The 24,140-nt window shown below is 43.0% G+C and overlaps 1 protein-coding gene across 2 annotated transcripts in view; it reads right to left on the reverse strand.

Moving 5' to 3' along the window:
• Positions 1-24,140, reverse strand: part of FRMD4A (FERM domain containing 4A) — a 311,522-nt gene that overhangs the window by 278,327 nt on the left and 9,055 nt on the right. The window contains exon 1 of one of the 2 annotated variants that reach the window (XM_081297993.1): positions 19,703-19,810. The exons of the other annotated variant lie outside the window; for it this stretch is intronic. Coding sequence (XP_081154119.1) covers positions 19,703-19,795 — 93 coding nt within the window. The 5' untranslated portion in view covers positions 19,796-19,810. Of the gene's footprint in view, positions 1-19,702; positions 19,811-24,140 lie in introns of those variants that run through there. 2 annotated transcript variants of the gene reach the window in all.

The following is a 24,140-nucleotide window of genomic DNA, read 5'->3' on the forward strand; positions in this document are numbered from 1 at the left end:
TTTATTCCTAAACTAAACTTTCCTCTTAATGATATGATACTTTGGTACACGAGATCCCCACTATCAGGAATAAGCCTTGAAACCAAGATTCTGAATCATTCACTTCTTTGTCTCTGGGGACCAGAGTCCAGAACATTCAGAGGTTACACTCTGCATCCAACAAAGAGCATTTAGACTCTTGTTTTAGAAATGAGTGACTCATCCCTGGGTCATTTATTAGTCTCTCTCTCCCCTCCCTGACCACCAGGAAACTGCAGGCGACACACTCAGTTTGCATCATCTGGAAGCATAAAGGATATAAACGTTGCTGATCTGGGAACCTGACTTCCTGTTATTAAGGAGGACATCCTACAATTTAACTGAGCAAGATTTCTAACCTAAGTCGAAAACCTAATGATTTCAGAGTTTGCTTCCCACCTAAAATGAACTAGGTCCCAGCTGTAAGGGAGGAGAAGACAAAATGAAATCACTCCAAAGCAGGAGTGAGTGCCACATTTGACGTGGAATGCCACGTCAAACATGCTTTCTTTTTTAAAAGAAGGAACTCTCAATTGAAGAGAAAGGAACACATTTGAGATAGTATAGAAAATAATAACAAAAAAAATCTGATCAGACAGTAGGCTACGGAGGTGTCTCAGATCTACTTATTGATATTTATACAAACAGAGAAGGAAATGAAAATGACTTCCTTCATGTCCAAAGACCACAATATGCCTCTAATCTGTGCAGGGGACTTTAGAATTACATACAATCCATTTAATCATGAAAAGGTTACAGATTTCTTAAGGCCCTGGACTGTTCAGGTCGGCAGGGCTTCCAAATCTGGAGAATGTGAAATTCTCATAATAGATTCTTTGACCTTGGTGGGGCATCAGGGAGAGACAGCCCCTTGCAGAATGGGTCTTACTTTTAATGTTTTCAGTGTAGAAGAAAGGAATGCATTTCAGGAAGGAATCCAGATGTGCTGTCTAGTGCTTTCTGTCTTATTACCCCCTGAGCCACGGGAATTTCATTTCTCACTGAGTGGGTTGGACAGTCACTACTGATCTTGCCTGAATGTCCCTGTAAACTATTTATGGTAAAGATGACAGGTAGAGATTTAACAGGGCAATGTGCATCTGTCTGTCTCTGAATCAAATGAGAAAGGACAATCATCCATTCTTAGAGATCTCCCAAGGACACTTGAGAACCTTGACCATGAAGCATCCTCCCTGGAACCTAGCACCAGTAACCAATCCAGAGCTTGTCAGACATGTGGGTTGAATCTGTATTATTATTATTATTATTATTTTCTTGTGTACCAGGGATTAAACTCAGGGCCACTCAACCACTGAGCCACATCCCCAGCCCTATTTTGGGGTTTTATCTAGAGACAGGGTCTCATTGAGTTGCTTAGTGCCTCACTTTTGCTGAGGCTGGCTTTGACCTCTCGATCCTCCTGCCTCACCCTCCCAAGCTGCTGGGATTTCAGGTGTGCGCCACCTCGCCTGGCTTGAATCTGCATTTGACAAGATCTGCAAGTGATTCCTTAATACATTGAAGTTTGAGAAGCACTGCTTAACACAGCAACCTAGAAGAGTGATCTTTAGTTCTTTCTTTTTATTTTTTTCAGTCATGAAAACCTTTTCCCAAATGAAATCTTCATTGGAAACATGAGAAATATTTTAGAAACACAACTCCTCTGGTTGAGATACGGGTGAAGACTTGAAGTCTTTCCAGGCCCCTAGTGGTAAGGGCTCCACACATACCCCCCCACCCCACCCCACTCCACTTCTTTGCAATAGCTGTCTCTGCTTCTATGGGAGTGACAGAGATCATTAGTGCCTGAAAGTGGTGACCCTAACACCTGGGAAACAAAGGCCCCCACTGTGAACCTTCTGAATAAACAAGCCCTGGCACAGTACGGGTTCTCCAGCAATATTCAGTGATTAACAGCTTAACTTTCTTTTGGTGCTGGGAATCGAACTCAGGGCCATGAGTATGCTAGGCAAGTGCTCTATCATTGAGCTACATCCTCCGCAGCAACTGATCTTAAAGCAATAAAATATGGGGCTGGGGGTGTGACTCAGTGGTAAGGGGCTTGCCAGGCATGCGTGAGGCTCTGGGTTTGATCCCTAGCACCCAAACAAAACAAAACAAAAACAACAAACAAAACCCCAAATAAACAAAAACCCAAACCAAACCAAACTTTTGGTTACAAGAAAATGTGGGGAAGTAGAGCTTAGAAATTCCAGGGATGATGGATGTAGGAGGAGAAGGGAGATGGTACACTTCAGTTTCAACCCCAACCAGCTTTCCTCTGGAGAGTTCTCTGAATTCAGACTGTCTGGATTCAAACCCAAGTTCTGCCATTGCTGGCTGCCTAATCCTGGGTGAATGATTCCATCTCTGTCTTCTGCTTTTCTCTTCTGTGAAGTGGGGACACAAAGACAGGCCAGTCTCAAAGAACTGGTCAGGCGATCAAGGGAGAACAGATCCGCGGAAGGGAGCAGTGAACATAGTAAGAGCTCATTAAACAAACTTTCCATTCTTGTCTGTCCAGGTGAGGTCAGTAACTTTCTTTGTGTGTGAATCTACTCCTGGTCATTTTCTTGAAGACATGAGACCCATCCAAAGGGGAACAGGGAACATTGGAGGTGTGGGAAGAAGAGGAAATGGTAAGCATTGAGACAGGTGCTTTCCTCTCCTTTCCAAAGGCCCAGCCTGGCCTAGCTGTCTGCAGAGTGCACTCCCCTCCTCACCTTCCCAGTGGCCATGTCTGGGCTGGGGAAGGAGGAGGGAAAATGTGTATCTTGATAGGCGCTCCTTGACCCTGGCGGTCCCAGTTAACTCAATCCAGGGATGAAGTGCGGCCAGCTCAGGAGACCTCCCTTGGCCAGAGCATCTTGGCCTGCAGGGAGACAAATCTTGCTTCCTGGCACTTAACTGAGCAACTGTATCCCCACTATGCAGGCAAGGTGGATAAGCCCTAGAAGGTGACAGCTCACATCTCCAGGTCAGAGGTTTTCGGAAACCGCTAAGATCCAGAATGAGCATTTGGGAATGTATCAGTTTGAACTCTTGGGTAAACCTGACTCACCACAGAAGCCTTGTAGTCCCTCACCTTTTGTTCTCTCTCTCCATGAACAAACAAAATCATGGTACTAGGTTCCTGTAATAGGTGGTTCTTAAAATTAAACAAAAATGAAAGCCAAGGTATCTGGGGTGCGTGGGACTCAAAAGTTCTCTTGGAAGAGATATTGAGGCCGGGTTCAGGGAGGGATTCTGAGCCAGCGTCCCTAATGGAATTGAACCATTGTCCCGAAACTGCTGTCTGAATGCTGCAGTTTTCCTAAGTGTTCTCAGCTTTCCTACTCTCCTTGGCTCTGGCCCAGGGCCGGCAGCAGCAAATCTTTCCCCCTGGAAGCTATTGTTGTTTGTGCATCTGATAGTGGACGCTCGAGAACACGGACAGTAACATTTCAAAAGGAAAAAAAAATAGAAGTATAGAACGAAAAGGAGAGAAAGAGGCTTCCAGAATCCTAATGGGAATCAAAAAGTTGAAAACACCTCCTTTCCAACCCTCCGGACTCTGTGTTTGGATTCTGCACAACAGTCATCCTCAGACATTGGTGCTAAAGGTGGGAGATGCAGGAAGATGCAGAATTAGAACATGCCCCTCTTGCCTCCTGCTAGGGATCCCCTCGTGGTGTATTCTCTGTGCCTCTTCAACTAAGGGATATGCCAAGTTCCCAGGGACCTCAGCACACAATGGGGTGAAATGGAGTGTCCCTGTCAGGGACTACCATTTCAAATGAATTCACCGTTTCAAATGAACTGCCCTGTCCAGAGCATCGTGTTCCCATGTCTCAGCTTACCTGAAAGCGTCTTTGATGCACCCCCCTGACAATTAGTCCTGCCAAAAAGAAGGGAAGTTGCATACTTTGTTCTATTTTTAACTCTCGATTGACTATATTTCCACTGTTCTGGTTTCCCTCACAGAAACTAACACAAATGAAACAGAAAGTTATAGGATTGTACACTGCTTGGCAAAATATAAGCACATGATGTAGTGGAAATACATGGGACCTAAGGATTCAGTGGGAAATTAGGGATAATATCCAATATTTTTAAAAAGGAGAAAGTGAGTTAAAAGTAAATGTGAAAAGACGTCATTTTTCACTTGCTCATAGAATGGGTGAGTTACTGGGGTTGGGGGCTCACATAAACTTTTGAGTTTCCTGGCAGCAAAAGTAAAACAGGTAAGCACATGAAATCACATACGTTTGATCATCTCTTAAAAGGAATTAACAGGGTGGGATTGTTGAAAGGGAACTGAGTATCAGAAGGAACAGTGATCATTTGGAGAAAGCTTCAGAAGCATTTTTAGTGACTTTCTGAGCAAGATGGCAATTTACCTGCGCCACCCTTCCACACCTCAGAATGTGCCCAGACTTTCCTGTAGCTAGGCTAGTAGTTCATGTGGCTCCTCCAGACTCTCTCTCCTATCGCTGCTTTGAATCAGCTGCTTCCCGGACATCTCTGGTCTCCATCTGTTTCATTCTCAGCTTCTCCAGTCACATCTAACACTATGAGACTCGTAACTCGTTAGCCTGTCTATGAGCCCTGCTTTAGGGATCTGTGTTTCCATCAAACTCTTGTGGATTACCTTGGTTTCATGTTCTGTCAGTGCTGCCCATGTCCTGCCTAAGTCCCCAGTCACTTAGTTGACTCCAGTTCAGGGCTGGAATGAATTGCTCCATGCTGTGATTTGAGTCTAGAATGTCCCCCAAAAGCTCATGTGCTGAATATTCTTGATCCCCTATTCTGCAGTGTTCAGAGGTGGGGCTTTTAAAAAGTGATTGGATCAGGAGGGCTCTAATGTCACCAATGGATGGACTGATCCACTGACAGAGTAATAGCTGAATGGACTCTTGGGAATAGGAAGTGGTTGAAGGGAGAGGACCTTTGGGGGGTGTGCCCTTGGGGACTATATCTTGTCCCTGGCCCCTTCCTCCATCTCACTCTGCTTCCAGGGACATCATGAAATGCGCATCTCTTCTCCACCATTCCCGCTCCACCATGATGTTCCGCCTCACCACAGAACAATTAATACATAGGAGTCAGTGGACCATGGACTGAGACCATGAGCCCAAATAAACCTTTTTTCCTTTAAATTGATTTTTTTCAGGTATTTCGTTGAAGTGATAAAAAGCTGATTAATACTCTTCCCATCTTAAAAAAAAGTACACTAAACAACAGCCCTCAAAAAAAAAAATGAATTAAATCTTAACTCCATAAAATAATTTCACTGGGGGATTGAGAAAACACAGCCCAGGTATATTGATATTTACTGTTGAATTTACTGAGGCTATAGTGTCGAGGCATTAAAGTAATGAATGGCCAACTTTGTCATTGATCTGCTTCTCCTGGGTGTCAGATGTTCCCAGGAAGCTTTTGGTCAAGGGTTAGAAGGTAGTCATTTCACAGTTGCCTCATCCGGCAGAAAGCACACCAGTGAGGACATTGTGAGATTAAAATTAAAGAGATAAATCACTGCTGTGGATGTGACAAGTGCTGTGGATATTTAGAAGGGCCATTTGAGAGGTCTGACTTGCAGTCTCACCCAGCTGAAGCATCATTTCACTTTGACATCACGGTGAGATGAAGCGTTCCTGTGGGTTCAGCCCATGTTTTAATCAGGAAAAGGAGCTGTGAATATTTTCATGTTCTTGCTCAAGGACTTGGCTAAAACCCCAGAATTCTACTCCATCTACATGAAAGAAATGATTCAGAACAAGAAGGTTTTAGTTGAGCCGTTACCAGTCAAGCACCTTGATCAAAAAGAACACCAGTTGAGTTCTTGTGGTGTCAAGTAGGACCACACACTGGTGGTCTACAAATTTGACTGAGCAGCAAAATACACCTCTAGGTGGTGGTGCGATTGCTTCATTGGATCTAATTGTTTGATATGGTTCATGGTCACAATGGGGAAGACATGCCCCAAACAAAAGGATGTGGCTGATGAGAAGAAGCCCTATCTGGCAATAATTAGACAGAGGTTCAGCTGCCTCTGAAGTTCTAGTCCTGTTGCTGGGGAAGAGAGCCTTGGGTACACTCTTCCCATAGCTGGAGGACATGTATTCAATTTATTCAAATGTATTTTAAATTTTGCATTTGACCTGTCAAAAGAGTTTTTAAAAAAATAATAATGTTCTGATTTAGCATAGGATTATGATGCTAGCGGGAGGGCCTGAAGATCTATTCCAAGGTTAGGTTTTTGATATAAAAGTGTCTTCTTTTTTGTGAAATCCAAAACTGGGGGAGAGAGAATACATAAATATTTGGGGAAACAGTGCAATTTTCTTGTGGAAGTTAGAAACCAGCATCTTATAGGCCAAATGTGGCTTGCAAACATGCTTTGTTTAGCATGTAATTTTTTTCTTTAAAGTGGAATTCAATGCCAACATATAAAAATTCAGATATTTTATGTCTTTCTCAGTCTCATACATATACATTTTTCCTAAATATAAGAAATATGCATAAAGATTTTTCTTTTGGAAGATCAGAATGTCAGCCCTAGCATCCCTGTGGAAAGCTGAATTCAAGTCCTGGCCTCATTTGCTAAGGGTCCTGTTTGTAAGTCATCCCTTATTTATTGTTCTACATTTATTTTCCCTGCCTGTTTTCAGTAGGCATTTGAGTTTATAATGCCTGTATGGGGTCCTATTTCATGGAATGACGAGGGCAAATAGAGGCACAGCCCCAGGAGCTAAGATGAAGGATTAGGCCCTAATGGCATCATAGAGGTGGAAATAAACTCTCAAAAATGGCCCATTTCTGATCAGTGGGTCTCAAAGGATAGAGCTTTTCTTGCTTTGCACAGGCCCTATTCTAAGACACATTATTTTTGTTTCTCTCATGCCACCTTAAGGCCATATGGCAGAAGGGAAAAGGAGGTCACAGAATCCCAAAGATATTTTTGTTTAATTTCGGGCATGTTTGGTCCAGTACTGCTACAGGATGAAACACATGTACGGGGATTCTGCTAGAAATAAAGGGCGGTGAAGATGATCTGCAAATGAACCCTGGGTCTGAGAACCAATGCCACATGCCCGAGAGGTCATGTTAAACTGGATTGACATGTGGCTTGGGGAGCCTGGCTCCTGCTGGTGGGGCATGAGACCAGTGGAGTCTGACTACCCAGCAGGCTGGTGTGAGCATATCATTCTGTGTTGCTGATTTCAAATCAACAAATGCCCTTGTGTGTTTCCAGAGGATTCTTTTTGAAAGTAGCTTCATTCTTTTTTTTTTTTTTGAGAGAGAGAGAGAGAGAATATTTTTAATATTTAATTTTAGTTTTCAGTGGACACAACATCTTTATTTTATTTTATGTGGTGCTGAGGATTGAACCCAGCACCCCATGCATGCCAGGCAAGCGTGCTACTGCTTGAGCCACATCCCCCACCCCTTAGCTTCATTCTTTAAATGTTTTGCTACTTGAAAACCAGAACTGGAGCCTGACAGACGAAGACAGTGGCCTCTCCTTTCCTTCCCTTTGAGTATTATGTCTTAGCTTATTCTGGCTGTTAGGACAAAATACCATATATTGGATTATTTGTAACCAAGAAAAACTTATTTCTCATAGTTCTGGAGGTTGAAATGTCTAATATCAGCAGGCAGATTTGGTATCTGGTCATAGATGGCACCTTTATGGTGTGGCCTCACATGATGGAAGGTACAACATAGTTCTCTGGGGTGTTTTAAGTCTTTTGTTTTTTGGCATTAATCCAATCATGAAGGTAAAGGCCCCACCTCCTAATGCTATTTTCTAGAATAGGACAAAATCCTTAAGACCAAGGTTGGAATCTTTATTTATTTTTTTAAAAATCTCTTGACCTTTTTTATTTTAATTTTTTTTAGATATTGATGGACCTTTATTTTATTCATTTATGTATATGTGGTGCTGAGACTCAGTGCCTCACACATGCCAGGCAAGTGCTCTACCACTGATCCACAACCCCAGCCTCAAGGTTGGCATATTAATGAGAGTGATTCCAGAAGTTACCACCTGTAGCACTCTCTGCAGGGATGGACCTAGCCATGGCCCATAGCAGTGCAAAGTAAGACTTTTCCACATCTGCAAAAGGGGAGCACTCTGGAAGCCCTAGGACCTGTTCATCCACACTCAGACCTGGAGACTCCACGTGGGTACAAAGTGCACTAATTCACAAACATCAGCACTGAAGGAGGGAGTCACACCAAGTGTCCAAAATTTTTTTTTTTTTTTTTTTTTTTTTTTTTTTTTTTTAGTGAGAGAGGGGAGAGAGAGAGAGAGAGAGAGAGAGAGAGAGAGAGAGAGAGAGAGAGAGAGAGAATTTTTAATATTTATTTTTAGTTCTCCACGGACACAACATCTTTGTTGGTATGTGGTGATGAGGATTGAACCCGGGCCACATGTATGCCAGGCGAGCACGCTACCGCTTGAGCCACATCCCCAGCTCCCAAGTGTCCAATTTTAAACTTCTCTTTCACAGATTTGAATTTCATGTGCCTCAGGAACCCTCTTACCTAAGAGGAAAATGAAAAGGGGTAAGGAAGGAAAACTATTCAAATTATTACCTGGGGGACGCCAAGGGAAAAAAAAAGCCTCCATGGGGATATCTACACAGGGGACGATGTGGGCTGACTTTCTTTGAATCCAATTGGCAGAATCAAAAAAATTTTTTTTTTGTAAGAACTCTAGGAAGAACCAGTAAAAACAGACCCTCATATCAAAAACCTGATTTCTTTCAGTTCAGTTCAAATCCATTTTCTTTTACAGAATAGTTCTAAATCCTCAAACACAGGGTTCAAATTAGGACTTGCTCATTTTGGACATTTGATGGCTGACTTGACCCTAAATTATACTTTCTAAATATATTCTGGGACTCAGCTGGATTATGAAGCCCTGACACGTTATTACATCAAGATATTGAATTTTTTTTTTACAGGCAAAAAAAAAAAAAAACACCCTCCCCCCAAAACAAAACAAAACAAAACAAAAACAGGTTTTCCTTTGGCTAGATCTCAGGAATGCTAAGCTCCAGGGTGGGTTGCTGGCTTTTGACATAGGTGACCAACATAAAAGAATGAAATCGGTCTTCCAGCCTCTTTCTTGACAAGGAAGACAAGCTAAGATCAAGTTTGTCGTTAAGACAAGCTGCCTGTGCACTTTTCTGAGATGGTGGTTTAAGGAGTGTTTAAAATAAGAGCCCTGGTTTCCATGGTTCTGGGGGGAGGAAGGTTCACTGCTGCCTTTGTTGTCACAGTCTTCCCCACCAGTCCTGTCATGGTCTCCCATGGCACTGCCCAGAACTGACTTCAGGATAGGTAAAACTTGTCCTGAGAGCATGTCACTTCTTCTGTCAGCATTATTTCCCCTTTCTGTTCTGTGCTCTTTTCTGTACCCCACTGGTTCCTATTTCCAGAAAACTATCTATTAAGGTACAGCTTCTCAAACTTTGGTCTACCTTATATGCTCCTGAGAATGAGACTCAGGACATCTGCGGTGGAAGCCATGATCCGCGTGTTTACAAACACCCAGGTGGTGCTGATGTACGCCAGCTGTGCAGTTTTTTTTTTTTGGTGATCCCTGTAATCAGGTGACTTCTTAGTCCTTGTCTTACTTGACTGTCAGCATCATTCCAAGATCCATCATCCCACCATCCCCTTCTGGAACTTTGTCTTCAATCCCTCCCGCCCTTCCTCACTGGCCACTCCTTGTTAGTCTTGTTTGCTGGTTCCTCCTCATAGGACTGGTCTCTATACTTTAGAGTGTACTAGGGTCCAAGTCCTCTGATGTGTCCTTGTGTCCATCCACATATAACCCCCAGGCCCCAATCACTTAGTCCTGTGGCTGTGAACCATCCTCCAGGGACGCACTGGTCCCTGTTTAACCATTGGTTGTTGAGGGGGGAAAGAGCCCTGATTTATACTTGGTGAATTTCTGTGATGTATCTTCTCCCTCCACAGCCCATTTCAGGTCCTCATGTGTCGTCAGTGTTGTGGAGCTGGGAAGAAATGCACATCATCCTTACAGACCAGCTCTGGCCACCCTGATAATGTTCACACGCTCTCCCGGCCAGACCTTGCACATAATGGCAGAACTTGTGTTTTTAACATCCTATTAAATATCTCCATTCTGATTTTTACTCATCATCTCAAGTTTAATGCATCTGAAAAAGAACTCTAAGACTCCCCCATCCCAGATGGTTCTTCTCACAGCAGCTCTCCTCCTAGTAAGTGTCAGCTTTGTTCTGTAGCGGCTCCAGACCACTCCTGACTCCTGTCTCCCCTCTTTCCACACCCCATCCATCAGCAAATCCTGTCTGCTCTCCCTTCTAGACAAATCCAGAATCCATTCACCTCTCACCACCTCCAGGGTATCCTCTAGTCTAAACCATTATCGTTGCTCACTGCGATCACTGCACTAATGGCCTGATGGGTCAAACTGCTTCCACCCTTGTTTCAATAAAATGACCAAGTGTCAGCTACGGTCACCCTTCATCCCCAAACCCTCACTGATCTTTTCATCTCTCTCTCACAGTAAAACCCAACGTTTATTATCATGGCTCACATAACACTGTGTCATCTGGGCTGCAAATGCCTCTCTGCCCCTTCTTCTCATCAGTAGCCCCCACCCCTTCCTTCTCCTCCAGCTCCAGTCCCCCTTGCCAGCCCTCAAGTTCATCAAGGGCACTCTGGCCTCACACCGGCTTCCTCTGCCTGGGAGGTTCTTTTCGGCCGTGACTGCATGGCTTGCTCCCTACATGTCTCTTCTTGAAAACCATCTCAACAGAGAACCAACTCGGATAGAAAGTGCTTCATCTCCACTCACTCCTTGCTAGGCTTTACTTTCCATTAGAGACCTTATACCCACCTAACACACTGCCATCTGTTCATGAAAGCAAAGACTTTGTTATATAGCTCGTGGGCCCAGAACACTGTCCAGCATGTAGTAGATATTAAATAAGATAATATGTAGTAGATATTAAGTAACAATAACATATTGTTTTATGTTTATAAATAAGACAGTGTTGGGTCCTAGCTATTGTATTCCTATGGCCATCTGTATTCTGAGGCTGTTGTTGTTTGGTTGGATTGGGACAACATTTCTGGGGTCAATAAACTTCTAAGGCTTTCTGGCTTCCCTCATTAAGCTCCAATACAAACATTGGGGGGACCATTTGGAAGCAATCTGTGCATGTGAAAATGTAACCTTGGCATTATTGAGAAAAGTCAGAAAGCAACATAGGAAAATGATTAGAGGCTTATTTACAATGTATCTCAAAATATCCCATACCCAGGTTCTGATTGAGAAAGAAACAGAATATCCACACACTCAAAGGTATTAAATTGTGTAGTCAGGTTTGAAGAGCCTTTATATACATAACCAAAGTCTCTACTACAATGAACTACCATTCTAAAATAAGTCGCTTTGTTAGGATTGATGATGAAATGGATACTTATGTGCTTAGGAAAAGAAGGCACATTGCAATCCTATTTCTTGGAGGACACTTTTGTTTTATGAAAGCATTGACTTTATAATCAGGAAGGTATTCTTTTTATTCACCTATTCAATATTCATTCAGTGAATATTCATTTTTCCTATCTATATGCCAGGCACTGCCCAGGACTCTGGGGCCTTGGGAAAAAACTGATCAGTCCTTTGAAGCAGTTAGTTAATTGAGTAAACAGTAAGGGAATAAATAAATAAATACACAAATGAACAAATTAATAAATAATAATCAACCCACAGATGTGGTTCCTTCACTCCCAGATCAAAGAGCAAACATCCATGTCATATGTTATTCCATATTGTTTTATGTATACAAGATAATATTATTGTCAAAGGTTTATTAATGAATCCATACAAAATAAAGTGGATTTTTTTCAACCATTTGGTTAAAGAAACTTTTTTTAAAAAATATTTATTTTAGTTGTAGACAGAATATCTTTATTTTATTTATTTATTTTTATGTGGTGCTGAGGATTGAACCCAGTGACTCCCATGTGCCAGGCAAGTGCTCTACCATTGAACCACAACCTCAGCCCACTGGTCAAAGAAACTTTTCTATTACATAGGTGGAGAGTATTCCTTTTGTTAGAGTGATTTGTAGGAGATCTCTTTTTAAAACACTGATAAGAAGTTCCCTAAGAACACATAATTGATTTTTCGAACATGTCTGCAATATGGAGGATTGAAATACACCAGAAGGGTCTGATTCCAGGCTTCAGTGGAGAAAAGCAGCCTGCAGGAGTAGCTGGATTGGGAAAGAAGTCCTGTGTACGAGGTTCTGTACTTCAGAAGGCTGCATTCTCCTATCCTGAGAGTGGTCTCAGTGTGCAGGGCACCACATAGGATGTCCCAGGAACATAAACCCAGCTCCCAGGGAGCTTAAATATTTGTTTTCTAGTATTGAGAATGACACTGTAAACCAAAAAAAAAAAAAAAAAAAAAAAAAAAAAAAAAAAAAAAAAAAATCTAACACCATCCTCCCATTTCTCCCTCTTTCATGTGAAGACATCAGAAAATACAAGAAGTAGCTAATTTCCTTAAGCCAGCAGCTTGCCTGGACAATTTATCTTGGCAGTCACATTACCTTGGGGGCAGTTGTTCTCAATGCTGCCTGCTCAGGAGGATCATGAGGAGATTTCAATACCCATGGAGCCTATTCCCAGAGATTTTGATATACAACTGGTCTGGGGCACAGGCTGAGCCATGGGAGTTTTCAAAGCTTCTCAAATCTTTCTACCAAAGCAAAGCCAAGGTGGAAAAGGGACACTCTGGGTAAGTCATGGCATTTGACTCAGGACACTATGGGAGTCATGAGAAAAGAGAAAAGACAAGTGGTCTGCAGAGGGAACCACTGTCCCAGTTTCCTGCTTAGCTCAACACCCATCTCTTGGAGCAGGATGCTGAAGCTCCTGGGAATCCTGACCATCTGAACAAAGATTTTCAATCCTGCTTCCTATACCAGTTTGAGGAATGAAAACTCCTGAATGGAATCGGTAAGGATTGCTTGTCATTCCCAACCCTGAGCCAACAAGCAATCACATTCTGCCCAAGAGGAGGAGTCCTGCATTTAACGTGACAATATGCTGCTGTGAGAAATAAAATTAATTTTGATTGACCAAGTAAGTTTAGGTCACTTAAAATTGCTTGGGAATAACCAACATGGGGAAAATGACCTTCAGTGTATTCTGTGAACCAGAGAATTAGAGCCCCTAAGAGTCCATGTTCTTGTTCTCTAGAGAGGCATATATTTATAGAAGGAACAAAACTGTATGCAGGATGAGGGGGGTGGATAATAATATGTGTGAATGCACTGATGTGTCTGAACAGTTCTTGGCTGTCTGCTTTCAATGGTAATAAATATCCACTAAAAGCTGTCTGCTGTATGTGTTTTTGGTAACGTCTCACACTTCCCTGCATGAATACATTCAGAATGTAAGCACCATACACACACACACACACCCGACTATAGAGAGGCTCTTGTATTCTGAATTCTTAAGTTACGCAGCTTAGCAGCTGTGATAATGTAATGGTTTGCAAAATAATAGACTGGCAATACATCAACCTGGAATAACACACCCATTAATGAATGATGTGGGTGCAGAGAGGTTTAATTTATGCTGTGTTAAAAATACTGCTCCGGAAATATCGCGCCATTTCAGTCTTTCCAAGACAAAAAAAAAAAAAAAAAAAAGAGAGAGAGAGAGAGAGAGAGAGAGCGAGAGAGAGAGCGCGCGAGAGAGACCCTTTTCACCTAAAATATTTGAATAATTATGGTAAAAGAGAACACTTTCTTGTTTCATTTTTTTTCCCTCAATAAAACTGTCAAATTTACGCTACTTTGTAAAGAGACATATAATTTGAGTCTGGTTGATTGGTCACACTTTGTTCCACTTAGAGATGTATGCTCGGCTCTTAGAGTTTAGAATAAATAAAACAGGAGCATTCTTTTTCTCAGTTTGTGTTAACATGGAAGAGTGAATACACTGTCCACCAGAGACGCTAGGACTTGTGGTCAGCTAGCTTGGAAATCGAGGCTATTCCTGTTTATGCCTTAATTCTGATCTTCTTCCCAAGTTCTCTCACTGAGGGAAGTTCATGATACAAGAACTTCCAGATCTCGTTCCTTCTCATATTTGCTGCACTCCTGTTATGAACCAGGGGCCAAGAGCTACTCCTAGTCCTCGAGAGCCTCATCATCATGTGGAGTGTGAACAGAGTGGAAACTTCCAGTTACAATGAAGGGGTCTATTGTGAGAGAAGCTCAGGAAGAGCGCTTGTTTAGACTTGGGGAGGGCAGGGGTGCTTGGAAAGCCTTCCCACTGGATACCTTTACTATAAAGGATGCAAATAGGAAATTAAGGGGGTGGAGAGTGACGCCACAAGGGTTGGGCAGAAGAAAGCATGTGCAAAGGCCCCAAGGCAAGAGAGAGCATGGTAGTTTGGAAGCATGCTCAGGTGGTGAGTACAGCACACCCAGGGTAAAGCTTGGGAAGAGGTGAGCTGGGGCGGTTCACAGGGTCCAGATTACTCAGGGCCTTGCGGTTTCATTCAGGCATTCATCCTTATCCCAGGGCAGGGGATCTCTGAAGGGCTTTAGGTAGACAAGAGGTATGCACTCCTCATTTTTAGAAAGGCTGAAGTGACTGTAGCACAGAGGGTGGACAAAGGGTACAAGTTGGGCCACTGTGAGAAAGTAATGGGCAGGCAAAAGATGATGGCGGTCTGACTATGGGAATGGGGAGGAGCAGCAAGAGTGAGAGATGGCTAGAAATGACAGCATGTGGTGATAGTTCAGGAGACAGTGGAAGCGGGGCAGAAGATGCCTGGGTTCTAGTTTGGGTACAGTCACAGGCCTCATAATGATGTTTCTGTCAACAACAGACCATGTATACTAAGTCTTATAAGATTACAGTGGAGATGCTAGAAATGCAGCCATCACAATGTTACAGTGTAATGTGTCGCTCTTGGTCTGCTCCATGCTGGTACACACAAACATCATTGCCAGTCATACAACAGTATAGCACGTTCAGTTACATACAGTACATCATACTTGATAGTGGTCATAAATGACTGTTCCTGGTTTGTATATTCACTATACTTTTTAATGTCATTTTAGAGTACGTTCTTACTTGCTAAAAAAAAAAAATAGTAAACTGTGAAAGAGTATGTCATGTTACACTAGCAGCAGCCTGCCATCTCACATTAACTACTTCTCTTGGTTGCTTAATTTTTTCTTGTGGTTGATTGAATCTGGCACTATTTTGTTCATCACAGTTCCAGAAGCAATAGACTGTGCTGTATATATGGTGCATAGGAGGCTTAGGTGTGTAGTAGGCTGTCCTATCTAGGTCTGTGTAAGTACACTGTGTGATGGTCACATGACAATGTATTTACAGACTGTATTTCTCAGAATGGCTCCTGGTTGCTGAGTGATGCATGATTACACGTGGGCAGCTGGTGTTGGAGGAGGGGCAGGATGGGGTGCAGAGATGATGAAATCCATTCTGGACATGTTGGAATTGGAGGTATGGAGATCATCAAGAGAGTGAAGATGCCCCATCCACCCTAGGATCTAGGTGGATCTGGGTGTCAGGATAAATCAATGGGAGATGAAAGTCCTTAATAAATGCAGGAAATCGTGTGCCTATTTAAAGAGATCTTACAGCTAGGAAACCAATGGGCGAAAACAGAAATGTTGCTGGTGCTCAGTCCTTGCACAAACAGTTCAGAGACTACACAGGGCAGCATCTCAGGGTGTGGAGAAATATACATTTCTCAGCTTCCTGAGCACAAACCGGAGCAGAGGATACTGACAACAGCCCAGCAGATTCTACATTGATTTAAAATCACAAACTAAAACCTCAAGAGGTGCAGAAAAGATTTGCTCACTAGTTCTTATGTGTTGTAGTCTATGCAGATAATCTGCAACACCCAAACTTCCAGAAAAAAAAGTACACATTTTCTCTTTCCTTAGCTCATTTACATCACCTACTCTTACATTTTTTTTTTTTAGAAATTTCCATGAAGTTCATTTTGTCTTGACCTCTGGAATAAAGACACCTGCTTTGGAAGGAAGAAACAAAAAGGAGTCTTGGGCTCCAGTAAGTTGCCGGCATGGTTATGCAATGAGCACCTTTTATAAACTTGGGAGTCCAAGGGAAGTTGTCATCACAGAGTACTCCTTGTCTGGCTGTATCAGAGCCTCTTCAGGTGACAGTGAGGTGTGACTAAGTGCCACAAGCCATCAGTTATTAAAAACACACCTCTCATGGGGGTTGGGAAGACAGTGGAATGAGATGGACATCATTACCCTAAGTACATGTATGAAGACACGAATGGTGTGAATATACTTTGTATACAACCAAAGATATGAAACATTTTTCTCTGTATGTGTAATATGAATTGCAGTGCATTCTGCTGTCATATAACAAATCAAAATAAAAAAATTCAAAAAAGAAATACCAAGAGCTCACAGATTCTTTAGCAAATTATGCTGCATTTCCTTACCTTCAGATATTCTTTTGCAACTGTAATAATTGTCGCTATCTATGTACTAACTATGTAACTATTTGATTTATTCACAATTGTGTAATAAGTATATCAATTTCAAAGGAAACATTGTAGCACTACAATCAGTGAAAACCCACATCATTTATATTAGAGCTAGAAAATAAATACATATTTTTAAAGTAAAAAAAAAAAAACCTGAAACCAAAAATTCACACCTCTCCCACACAAAGATGGGCACCTTAAAAACATGCTTGTCATTACTGGTTGCATTTTGATTCCTAGTATTGTGTTAGGTCCTTCATATGTTACTGCTAATCCTTAACAACTACCCTCGTGGGATAACAGGCAGAATAGGCAGATGAACAAACTAAAGTGGAGAAAGTCTGATACTTGGTCAAGGTCGTGTAACCAGTACACAGTGAGGCTGCTGGTTCTTGGGACAGTGTGGCTCCAAACTCTGCCAGCACCTTTGCTGTTTTCTGTTGTACCTGGATTGTCTGGATTACTTTATTCTAACCTATACTATATTGACTTAAAATTGTTTCATTTCAACCTTGCATGCCTAGTCTTTCCTATCAGACCAAACTCAGTATGTTCTATTTCTCCTCTTTTTCTCCACCCTATCCAGCTAGCACAGGGATGAGCTCATGGTAATCTGCAAAAAAAAAAAAAAAAAAAAAAACAAAAACAAAAACAAAACAAAAAAAAAACTTTGAACAAGAACTAAGTCTTTGAGAGACTGAGTTTCTGGAATCAGGATTTGAGGAGTCTTAAGTGGCACTGTTAAAAAATGGCAATTTCTTTCTTTGAACTCAACTTCTGGGCAGTTGGAAATCAGGCAGCAATTGTTGAGTCTTGGACATCCTTAGGTGTCAGTGGCACATGGATTCCACTGTTCTCCTGGTACTAGGTTCTCTGACTTTGGTATGTCTTCTACAGTCTCTTTCATGTGGCGAGAAGTTGGTGATAACCCTTATCTCACAGTCAGACCACCTGTCAGACAGACTCCAGAGAGCAAAGGTAATGAAGTACACATAGCCGTCTGGCATGGATGGGCAATGCCAGGTCCCTGGATTTAGGTTCTGCCCTATTGTTGACTGAATGTCCCTGGAAAGGATGAACATTCTCCATGATTTGGTTTTCTTCTTCATACAGACAAAGGGAAGAGCCCTTGCTCTCTGGCTCATTAGCCATTCATAATGGTTAAAGTGAGGTACATGATGTGAAGTCCCCCGGAGCACAGGCATTCTGGAAATACCAGGAGTTCATATCCAGAGACAACTGGAACCAACTCGAACATCTGTCATGCAAGGCTGCTGATGTAACCAAGAAAGCTGTTGTTGGTTTTAACTCAGGGAGTCCCCTGGAGAGAGTACGGTCCTTAGGGTCCGTCCTGACAGCAGAGGCCATTTCTCACCCTCCTTGCCCTTCCTTTATATAAATATATGACTCTGATTCTGGAAAGTGTCACAGACTCACCCACGTATAAGATGTCCAATTGAACTTGACAGGCCACCATGTATTCTAATCAGAGTCACCTGTGTCGTGGTGCTGATGGGGTGAGGTGCAGGCCCTGGGGGATGTCCAAGCTCTATGGATGCTCTGAGGGGCCCAGAGCTCTCAGACCTGGCTTCTAAGACCTGAATAACTATGGCCTGTGCTCAAGGGCAGGAAACAGGTCTGTGTGTTTTGAATGTAATGCTGTGTGTCACACACGACCGGCGACAGATTGTGACACCCGGCGACAGATTGTGACACCACATTCCTGTGTTGTCGGTGACTTAATTGGTAAACAATGCCATGAGAATACCCATTCCCATAGAGTATTGGTGAACAAACATCTTAATCACATATATTTAGTTACCATATAGGCCAAAGCGACCTCATCATAACCTAAAATCACATCCAGTAAATAATTTGTAAATGTTGCTAATCACCCGTGTTCCTATGCTTCAAAGCTATAAAAAGGAGCACACAACTAAGCATTTAATACACAGTCATTGATGATCCTGATATTGAGCACAGAAATATATTTCAAGATCTCAAGATAAATAGCTACATATAACCAGAATAGGAAAGTTTTTTGTTTTTTTTTTTTTAAATTTTAATTCAAATGGCAGAAAAAAAAATGTGACTCATCAGAGTTTGGAAATCAACCTTGCCTTGTAGAATACTCTACACAGCTCCTCATATGCTTAAACCTTTAATTAGGTTTCCTTAAAATTGAAAAAAATCCCTGAGAAGGAAGTGTACCGGCCAGAAAAAGTCACTTAAAGTCTGTCCCCTTTATGGGCCTCAGCAGGTTCCTGACCTCCCTCACTTTTTTGCTGTTTGCTTTATTATTACGCTTTTGCAGCACCTTAGCTTAAGATGTCTGTGTAGACACCAGTAGTTGCCACCATTCCCGCGGGGCTTCTGAGATGCAGCAACCCATCAGTCTCTCTGTGAGTGCAGCACTGTCCCCGCACGGCCAGCTCTGTATCAACTGCGTTCCTGACCCAGAGAAGGACTAACTCTCACTACTGCTTTATAGGATCTTCTCTGCCAGGGTTACCATGAAGTAAGTATGCTTTTAGGAAATGAACAGGGCAATGGAGCCAAAGTCCATAATATTAACAACAAACAAAGCCATAGAGATACATTTGAAAGAAAAACAACAACAACCAGAACAACAATGACCAGGTGTGTTTGCTCAACGGACTGTGTAAGTCAAACCTCCAGAGCTCCCGTGCTACCATCACCTCCTTTTGAGACACTGTCACCAGAGAGAGGAAATGTGCAGCCCTGCTGCTCTCCTGAGTATGTTTCAGTAAGCAGAAGAAATCAGGTTGGTAGCCCGGGTTTCTCACGAGCTCTCCTGGCTTCACACCCGATCCAGGGGGCAGTCCCCATCCCAAACTTCCCCCTCATGTTTTATCTCTAAGTGCTCTCACACTCACAGCTGACAAAAGTTCCTATTTCAGACTTTTCATCAGTATCTGTTCATAAAAATACATTACACACCACATAGCATTCTATTCACAGTCCCAAGGACTTGAATTTGCTCAAGAAAATATTTGCACAGAAGCAACATGATGCACAATGAAAACGAATAGCTCGCTTTCTTTGGAGCAATCGCTCAGTGAGAAACAAACGACCCGCCACGTAGCTTACCCTCTCCACGCTGCGCCTTCTCAGAGATCCATAAGGTATTTTCAGTAAAAGTCTTTGAGATCTATTCGGAGCTACTGCAGCCTGAACCACCATGGTGTACAGCTGTGGTGTGTGTGTGTGTGTGTGTGTGTGTGTGTGTGTGTGTGTGTTCCTTCCCAGCAAGGCAGAGATGGAAGCTTGCTCAAAACTCAGTTATGATCTCCTGGAAGTTTCCCAAATATCAAATAACTGAAAGAGTTTTTTTTCTTTCAACCATATGAGTCAAGATGTGGTTTGTCGGGAGGTGGGGGGATGGGAAAAGGAAAACAGCTCAAGTCCTGTAACTTCAGTTTGCATGAAGCAGCACCTCCAGCTTCCTTTGGGCGGTCCCTGTGTGCTGGCTCACTGAGACCGCTGTCCCAGGAGTGGGCAAGTGTGCTTCCGGGGAGAGTGATCCAGAAATGTCAACTTTGCTTCTTGGGGCTGCGGATGGTAACCAGGTCAGCTGTCTAATCAAAGCTCTATCAGACGTATTATTCATTCCACCACGTGACTCCCAAGCCCCTGGGCTGTACAGTAGGTCACATGCTCATCTTAAAAGGACTATTTAGAATATCCCCATCTGGAGCAGAGATTAATGTGAAATCCTACATGCTGATTTCACTCTCTTCTAAATGCAGGAAAAATATTTGAAGACCAGTGACATCACATTGGAGACAGGAGGGAGTCTTTTTTCAATCATAAATGATCTTTAGGAAACTGAGCGTCAGACATGTGTATCTGCTTTTTTTCCTTTCTGCTTTCTGATACATAGAAAATAATGTGTGCATATGATTAATTAGGTGAATGCAATCCACAAAGTGTGGGGGGAGGAAGGAAAAAATGTTTGCATTTTTTAATCCAACCAGATAGAACAGGCTTACATTTGCCCCTCCTGGTGTGAATGTTTGTGTTTTAGAATGTGTATTTTTATGTGTGCCAGTAAAAGGAAAAAGTCATTTTACAGGGCTATGGAAGCTCAGATTCATCCATCACACTTGCTGATTTTTTTCTGATCATGGTGTAATCACAAATCAGATGTTGTTCTCAGACGAATGGTATAAATAGACCCAATTTTTAAATTTTCTGTAATATTTGTAGCTGAGACATTGCTCCCTGGCCTCTCCTGTCACTATGGCTCCCTGCATCTGCTTATTCCTACAGCAGAGAAAATTACTGTAAAGAAAAACAAGCCAAGAGCTTCCAGGATTGGAGGTATTTGGGCTTTCTTCTTTCTAGCGTATCCTCTGCACTCGGCAATTCCATGTCCTGGTTTTTTTTGGAAGGGAATGGACACTTCCTCTGTAGTAATCCCATGCCTTTTGGTCAGTCTCATATTACTCATCTGCTTTGGGAACCAGCCTTTATTTACTCTCCACAGACCCTCACTTAGTTTATTGAAAATGATGGAAAAGAAAGTTCTGTTTATTCAAACAAATCTAATAGGAAATGAGGGGAGGGGTGCGAAGGGAAGAAGTGGAGTTCTGCGCTACTAGAAAATGAATCAGGAAAATGATGCTCAGAGGAGCGGGGCGCTGGGGCTGGGTGCTGGGCGGCTGGAGTCGTGGGCACGGCCATCCCATGCAGACACACATTAAGAGGCAGTTAAAGAAACCATCAAGTTGATGTGGGAAATTCCAAATATACAACAATCGGGCTTTGTTCATAATTGGTTCCAGATGTGCAGTTGGAGAGTCAGTGAGGGGCTGGGAGCAGGGCAGGAGGGGAGGTTGGAGCTCCCCTCACCGCCGCTCTCCGAGTGTCTTTGGCGAGGTGGTGTAGGTTACATCTCTTTATCCCCATTTTCTTGCTTCCTGCCTGCACCTCAAAGTGTTGAGGGTGGGGTGGGGCTCGGGAATAAGTCTGGGACAATGCCCAATTATGTAGCTAAATCAATAGGACCTCTTTCCTTTCTAAAAGTGCATGTTAAGTGTCGCAGTTCTGAACAAAGGATGGACACATTTTCGAAACACTTATCTGTCTAGAGCCATGGGATTGTACCCTTCCAGCTCAGTTTGTAGATCAGATCCACAGCGAAGCCACTGCCTCCTCTCTGACCTGGGCCAGGGCAAAGCCCCTGAGAGCTGAGTTTATTTATATTTAACTAAATGCAACTTCCTGTTTCCCAGGGGTATTAATGAGTGTTTCACAAAGAGCTTATGGCTTCATGGCATAGTTCAGATCATGAGGGACACTTTGATGAACTAAGTGCAAATAAAACAAAAACACATGCATTTGATTAAGGCTAAAATACATATAGAAGAGAATGTTAATGGAAACAAAAATAACCCTGGGCCAGACTCCCACACATTTGAGTCCCACACATTCCACCCCTTCCCCAGGGGGGCTGGAGCAGGATCACTTTTCATATCGGTGCTAGAGCCTCCTCCCGCTAACAGCCCCGAAGAGATTCTGTAGAGTAGGTGTCTGCCTTCTCAGAATGAATTGGAAGCTCTCAAAAGTCCTTCAACTTGTTCAAAAATATCTTTTTGATTATCTTACTGTGAAGTTTCAAGGTTCACACATTTAAAATTAATCATTGAATCTAAAGTATTTATGTCTGGTATTTATTTTCATTGTTACATCAACAACTGTTCTCAGGAGGGGACAGGCACACATGCTTTAGATGGTGTGACCACTTTTGGGGAAGTGAGGGAATGGATGTTTATTGACCCAGTGATTGCCAGACAACAGAATGAGAGGTTGCCAAAGACAATCTCCATGAAAAAAAAACCCAACCAACCAACCAAAAAAAAAAAAAAAAAAACTCCAAAAAAATGAGTTTCAATTTCCATATTTTACAGATAAAGAAACTGGGGCTAATCCTAGCACCACAACTAAACGTGTCAGAGCTAAGAGTCAACTTGTATGATTTCAGGGCCCAATGTCATCTGCTCAGCTCTCACCTATCACAGAACCCTTTGCGGTTTACAGCAGTTTCAAAATCTAGAAAGGCCATCAACACACTGGACTCAACAGGGAAATGAAAAACTCTGTCTTAGAAGAGAAGAGAATGTCAGTATAGGAGTTCATGTTAGAGCAAGCAACTCTGGGGTCTCTGGTCTTTTATGTCCATGGAAGCTGCTGCTTTCATGTCCTTTGGTGCTGGGCTGAGCACTGGTGCAAGAAGAGCCTAACAGCCCACAGGAGCCAGGAAGGCCAGCAGGACCCAGGCCTGAGGGGTCCATCTAGGAGCTGAGTTACCAGAGCCCAGGGCCAGGGTCCCGTGATGGGACTGGACCCTCCAAGATATCTACCCTGCAGGATGCAGCCAGGGCTGGGGCCATCATCCTAGCCCACAGGGTGGAGAACAGGGGCTTCTCTCTTGCCACTGCCTCCTATTCTCACCAGCTGCGGAAATAGCTATATAGGCAGGACAAAGGGCAGGTAAGGGATGGACAAGAGCATAAATGGGATCAGAGGAGGGAGAGGATGGATCGAAGGGCTGGAAATGGTGAATTCAGGGGTCACTAAGATAGTGGAGGGCAAGGAAAAATCATTTGTAACAGAGTTATTCTCAGAGAACAGGTCTCTACCGGGATGGTGGATGACGGGGTTCCCTGAGCATCAGGGAACAGCCTAGTGGTCACTGGGGAAATGAGAAGATGCCCAGGGGCTGGGAGGCAATGAGCTGTGTAGAGATGGAGAAGGAAAAACACACTTTAGGTCTACAGTCCTGCAAGCTGCAGCTTTTGATTGCCTTGCGGAGCAGAGCACTTAAGGCAGAAGGAGTTTTTGTTTGTTTATTTCGAACATTTCCTTCCAGTCTCAATGAAAACACTTACATTAAAACTCAGGAATGAAAATGCACAGGAAACAAAAGAGCCCTATTTTCAGAAAATCAATAGGTTCAACACGCCAACGCGTGATGCATCAAATCAAATGCGTATTCTAGGTCATGAACAGCAGAGCTTGAAAGGGGTTACTAGGGATGATGGCCTGTCAGAGAGAAAGTATTTTGCAACACTTTGTTAGTAGCAGGATGCAAGCAGGAGAAAGAGCCACCTGGCCAAAGTGTGTGTGTGTGTGTGTGTGTGTGTGTGTGTGTACATGTGTGTGCACAGGCCAGTGTGCATGTACACTTGCAAGAGGGGACTCCAAATGATGAGCATGTTACAAGCTGTGCCGAGGGAGAGGCATCCTGATGGGGCCCTGGGCCTGGCACTGAAGTGCAACCCTCCAACCAGGTGAGCCTGAGTCTATCCAATGGTTCGCCCAGTGCAGGAAATGACCACGGATGGGGCTAATCTTCCAGTTCCCCTGGGAGTCCACAGCCATGATTATCTTACCTCTGAGTTGGCACATGCTGACTCTAAGAAAGCTTATTTGCACTGCTTTACTCAGTTTATTGGACAGAAGACTAAAAGAGGGGGTCCTAGGACAGTGAGATTTCGTGGGAGGGAGGTGCCAAAAGGAAGTT

This window comes from Spermophilus citellus, assembly GCF_964194105.1.
Source record: "Spermophilus citellus genome assembly, chromosome: 6".
NCBI lineage: Eukaryota > Metazoa > Chordata > Mammalia > Rodentia > Sciuridae > Spermophilus > Spermophilus citellus.